The following is a 5,984-nucleotide window of genomic DNA, read 5'->3' as shown; positions in this document are numbered from 1 at the left end:
ATTAAGATGTCAGATATATTAATGTAAATTAAATTCTGGATTAATTCAACCGAATGGTATTATGATATGTGACCTTTTAAAATAAGCATTAAAAAATGTCACAATCTTTACATAAATTCAAAGAAAGTGATGCATTTTACATTATAAAACTATGACATGTTCAACATGTAAATCAATGTCTTCCACCTGTTAAGCCCCTGTTAATAAATCTATAGAAGGGCAGTATTTTAAGAGACTGGGGTTGCTTTATCTTTCACCATTACTGACAAACACACACACACACACACAGTTCAGAGTTCATCAGGTAGTGGTAATGGAGCAGAATTGGGTGCTGGAGGCCAGGATGTAGGCCTTTGGTCGGAGAGACAGCTTCCTCCCGTCACATACAAAGAAACTTCAGAGTTTATAGGAAGATACAATGTTATAATAAAGAGACAGCCTTCTCTCTAGCTCTCATCTGTCTTCCTGTGCGTTGCTTTATGAAGTCATGTCTGTGTAACACAGCATATAGTATATTCAAAGCATTTAGACATGAAATCCCAATTGACCTGGGATAAATAAATGGGATTGGGTAAAAATGAGACTTGTCACACTGCATTTGGATCACTGTGGAAGCTGCTCTGCTTAGTTTGAATCTTAGGTTTTAGCTGCCTTGAGACCCTTACACATTGGAATGAGCGTGTTACATAACATCTTGTGCAAATATTCTTGTGGGTTAACATAATACTGCTCTTTGCTTATAGTTGTATGGTTTTGATGTGATGTGATAGGCCTATACACACACCAAAATATGGATTATACTTTTTGTTTTGATGAAAAGTAATTGCAACATGCATAGATCAAATGAATGATGACTTGGCTAATTATGATCAGGGAATTCTCCAGATTTTTTTTTGTCACATAGGTTCAAAACTTAAAGAAAAAGTAGTTTCTCTTGATTTTTTATCATCTTAATTAAGCGTCAAAGTATTAAAGCTTTAAGTTAAAGGCTGTTAAATTACCATATAAGATCGACCCCTTCAGTAGACACATGTCTTCGGTGGGAGGGTGGTCGCAGGACCAGCAGCATCCCCAGCACGAGTGGGAAGCGTGGGTTTGCATCCTCATAAGGGGTGGGGGCGCTGAATGGAAATCACGACAGAGTGACGTGGAGGAGGTGGGTGAAAAATAGAATGGGAGGGGGAAGCAGCTGTTACCTCCAGTCCAGCCTCGGCTTCTCGCTCATTCACACACACACACACACACACATACACATATAAACACACACACACACTGGTGTTTGGTGGTGGGGCACGTCAACCTGACAACAAAGGGACTCACAGGGGTGCTCACTGCAGCCAGGATAGGATCCCAATTACCACCATCCAGTGTCAGCGACCAGCTCACTCAAACTCTTTTCTTCATATCTACTGGGAAATAAATCATCAGTCACACTGGAGGTGACCGTCACAGAAGCGTTAATTGCTCACGTAGGTAAGTCTGTCACTTGCGCTCATTACAGATGATGTAAAAGTGGTTAATTAGGCTATTTAATGTCATAACACCATTACACAGTTCTCGTAACGATTCACTCCTCTTGGTCTACAGTATGGACTAGAAAGTATAGGCTATATAGTTCATATTGGAATCATTGTTTAAGTGATCATTTTTGGCGTCGCAGTTTTATGATGGAAAGTTTTATGATGGAGCGGGATTTATTTAATACATTTTCTGAAATAAATCAATAAGGCTATTGATTCGTGACTGCCGCTCTCTCTCCATCTATCTGCGCCTCAGAGCAACTCAGGCGCACTCTGACAGACAGCGTGGTTCGTCATGAGGCAGGCTGTCCACTGCTCGGCTTAAGAGCACTTAATCTGTCATTAGGGAGTTATTTTCAGACAGAGCACCAGCGACGGCCATCGACTGGCTACTTTGCAGCCGTCCAAACCTCGATCTCCCCGGTTGGTTTCTTCCCGACCGGCACCGCTTGTTTTGTTTAGGCTACTTATTCGTTTGAGAAAACTTTCCACCGCAGCCTGACCCTCCTCCTCCTCGTTTGTCCTCTCAGACAGTAGGGCCATACTTGTGAGCCTCGGCAGAGAGATGGAGATGGAGCATTTCGACGAGCGGGACAAAAGTCAGAGGCACAGCCGGTCCAGTGCGAAGATGAACGGGGTGCAGAGTCCTACACACAGCGCCTACTGCAGCCTGTACCGGACCAGGACCCTGAAGACTCTGACCACAGAGAAGAGAGCCAAGAAGGTCCGCTTCTACCGCAACGGAGACCGGTACTTTAACGGGATAGTGTACGCCATCTCCACAGACAGGTTCCGGACCTTTGACGCGCTGCTGGCGGACCTGACCCGCTCCCTGTCCGACAATGTCAACCTGCCGCAGGGCGTCCGGACCATCTACACCCTGGATGGCTGCAAGAAGATCACAAGTATTGAGCAGCTGGTAGAAGGTGGGTAGCCTACATTACAGCACACCCTGGGCACTAGTGGCCTGATCAACATCTCTAATGTTAGCCTATCAAAAATCTAGTGGTCTGTAGTCCTACCTCTCTTCCTCTCACTTATAGAACAAGCACTGCCTGATGCCATGTTATGTGATCTTCCCTTGCTAAACTCCCTGTTGAATAGAGTAATGTAACAAACCTGAGACTGGAAAATGTGAAGTGAGCACTAATTTGCAGGTTTAAAATTAGACTCAACAAAATCTTTTTTAATAGGCACGGCTCTATAAAACTGGCCAAGCACATTGTAGATTATTCTATGAAGATTACATCACTCATTTAATGGCCATATGGTGGTACAGACATATGTTGTGGCTCAGATTAGCTTTAGTTTCCTCGATCTGTTTTACTCTCTAAGAAGAGACTTGATGAGCTACAAGTTGTTGACATCATCTTTGGTTGATGTGATGTATAAACATAGACACTATGTAGACATATAGCCAATAAGAAGTATGAAGAAAAGCAGGCTGTACAATATTCCACATCATATTTGAATCTACTTATTGAAGATTAGGCTGCCTGCTGCTAGAATATCAGTGCTGTTGCTTGGTTAAGAGATGCTGCACAGAGATTCTCATCTCTCTTGTTATTTCTGAAAGTAATGTTGTTTCCTTCAATATTTCTGTAAGTAATCTCTTTGCTTTGCTTTCTTCTCCTCCTCCCAAACCCCAACAGGTGAAAGCTATGTGTGCAGCTCCATCGAAGCTTACAAAAAGTTGGATTACACGAAAAACGTGAACCCCAACTGGTCGGTGAATGTCAAGGCCTCAGCTGCGTCCTCCCGCGGGCCCCCCTCCCTGGGCAGCACCAATGCCGGGGCCCCAGAGAGCCGCGAAATCAAGGACTTCATACGTCCAAAGCTTGTGACAGTGGTGCGGAGCGGAGTGAAGCCCCGCAAAGCTGTGAGGATCCTGCTGAACAAGAAAACAGCCCATTCCTACGAACAAGTCCTGACCGACATCACTGATGCCATCAAGCTTGACTCCGGCGTGGTGAAGAAGATGTTCACACTGGAGGGCAAACTGGTGAGAAATCTTTGGTCAAAAAAAATCATCATCGTTGCAATGAGTGAATTGAAAGTGTCACACAGAAAAAACACAAGATACTATGTTTATTTATGGTTGCTAGTGTTGTGGTGGGCAACTCTTTGCTTTTTTGTGGTATTAGATGACATCAGGCATATCTTTGGCTAGGTAGCCAAGGTAGCAACGTTTCTAAATTATTCCAAAGCTTCCTGTCTGAATACTGTCTCAGATGATACAGTGGGAGCTGATGTTTTGTTGCAAATGTCACATGATGATTGGTTCCAGTTAGAGAAATAGACCAGACATTGAGATAAGAGAGCGTTCATGTATTGCTGTTTTGGATGTTGTTTTATGTGCAATGGAGAGATTCCAAATCAAACTGACTTACAGCCATCCTTCATTCATAAAGTTGGCGATTTTGCATTGGTGTTGCTTGACAAGGGGAAATAAAGATTAACAGGTTGATAAAGAGGATCAAAATGGCTAAATATTTTATGACACTCTAATTTTTCTTTATTGAACTTTCTATGATAAAGAACGTTTGCGTCCCTGTTCACAGCCAGAGCTGTGATGAGAAAGAGTGACACAGAGACCAAAAGGGGTCGAGAGAAGGGAAAGATAAAAGAAATCCATGAATGGAGTCTGGGATCTCACCTACGCTGCAGCGATGTACGCCAGGGAATTGCCTCCAAAAACATAGATAAATCCAAGTCCCAGCCCCTTGACAGTCCACCCACCTATTCAGCTCCCTCTCTCAACTGTGGAGTGAGACACTATAAAAGAACATGCTTCACAAGAGTACCATACACGCACGCACGCTTGTACGTATGCACAGAACCATGCACGGATTCTCTACTACAGCACTAAAATGAATGTGGAAATGGCACTGAACTTGGCCTGCGCTGCAGTATAATGAGGTCAAAAACACTTTCTCTGAGCTGGCACATGCTCCATGTTTGTGAGGGGAAGACACAGAGTGAAAGACAGCATCTTTGCCAGCATCTCAGGATTTCAAGTTATATTTGTGACATGTTTGAGCTCTCTTGTCTATTCCTGTTTGCCTTTATTTCACCTCTCCATATTTCATGCCATCCTCCATCATCATTGTTTCTGTCTGTCTGCTCCACTCTCTCTGCCTCTCTCTCTAGGTCATGTTGTAGCCTCAAGTTATTAATTGTAGCACAACACAGAACCACTTTCCCCATGGCAGCAGCATCAAAACAACAACACTTTTTTGAAACAGATTGTCTTTGATGTCGAAGGCATCCTGCCATTTTGTGTCGCACAGTGGTAATCATCTTCTAAATGGCCAATTTGTGACTCATCTTCATAAATATGGCTTTGCCCTCTGGGCTTTTCATTCTTAATTGCCATTTTAGTACTCTGTGTTAACATTTATCCCACTTCTAAACATTTATCTTCATGTGCTGGCACTGGCAACTTGTTCGATCACTGAAGCCATGCAGTCTATTTAATGATCCACTGTTAACCCAATAGGATGTCATTTTAGATTTCCTGACCTGACCGGCTTTTAGATCCCAGCACCAGCCAATAAAATCCCAGGATCAGGTTTTCCTTGAGAAATCTCCTGTTGGGGATTAAAGTCACGCTTTTGCACAATGCCCGCTTACTCTGTGGTTGCCATTGGTTATGATTATCTTGAAGATTACACAACGCATGCTGCTCTCACCCAGTTCAACTCTCTTCTATTGAAAGTAAGACTATTATGGTAATGCTATTTTTAGACAAGGTATTGATTGGGCCTGTAGGCATGGTAACATGCTCACTGCCAAATGCGTTGGTCTGGGCTGAGTGCAAAACCAACTCCTTCTCATTTTTTTGTGTACTGTATGCGTGTGGGTTAATGCATGTGGGAGAGTTTGCAATTATGTTATTAAAATAACGGAAAAATGGAGAATGAGGGACTCTGATAAAAGATGGGACTTAATTATGAAGAAACTTCATAATCAGGAGGAAATACTGGACAAGACCTGGATAGACTCCTGTTTCTGAATAGGATAACTGTCTCAGAAAACACTAGATAAGGTTGCAGCAAATTTAAACCCCTGACACAATGTGGTTAATCCGTGTTAATTTGATTATTGCAGAGAGCATCAGAATCATAATCAGAAGATTTATTGTCATTGTGCAAAATTCACAACAAAATTTTAGCAGCAGTTCAACCAGTAATATAAATATAAATTTAAAAAATTATAATTAGTAAAATTAGTGAGTGTTTGTTCAGTGTGGTTATGGGGGAGAGAGAGAGAATCAGGTTTATTAAAAAAAATAAACCTCAATACCACCTCAATTACATAAATTGTGAATGTAGCATGTCTGGATATACACCTCAATGAAGAAAATCGTAACAATAACATTTGTACGAGTGAAGGCAAGAGGGATGTGATGACTAGTGAACATCGGGCATGTTACTCACTTATATGACACTTATTTTTCATGCG

The 5,984-nt window shown here is 42.3% G+C and overlaps 1 protein-coding gene across 8 annotated transcripts in view; it reads left to right on the top strand.

The window, feature by feature from the left end:
• The first annotated feature begins 1,209 nt into the window (after nucleotides 1-1,209).
• LOC117955687 (serine/threonine-protein kinase DCLK1-like) overlaps nucleotides 1,210-5,984 on the top strand; it is a 42,610-nt gene continuing 37,835 nt past the window's right edge. For 2 of the 8 annotated variants that reach the window (XM_034890324.1, XM_034890323.1), the window contains exons 1-2: nucleotides 1,755-2,446; nucleotides 3,173-3,522. In XM_034890324.1, coding sequence (XP_034746215.1) covers nucleotides 2,086-2,446; nucleotides 3,173-3,522 — 711 coding nt within the window. In that variant the 5' untranslated portion in view covers nucleotides 1,755-2,085. Of the gene's footprint in view, nucleotides 1,474-1,754; nucleotides 2,447-3,172; nucleotides 3,523-5,984 lie in introns of those variants that run through there. The other 6 variants (XM_034890318.1, XM_034890314.1, XM_034890316.1 and 3 more) reach the window with 5 other exon arrangements.

Source organism: Etheostoma cragini, chromosome 13 (genome assembly GCF_013103735.1).
Source record: "Etheostoma cragini isolate CJK2018 chromosome 13, CSU_Ecrag_1.0, whole genome shotgun sequence".
NCBI lineage: Eukaryota > Metazoa > Chordata > Actinopteri > Perciformes > Percidae > Etheostoma > Etheostoma cragini.
The sequence above is the reverse complement of the archived record's forward strand: the minus strand, read 5'-3'. Positions and strand labels throughout refer to the sequence as shown.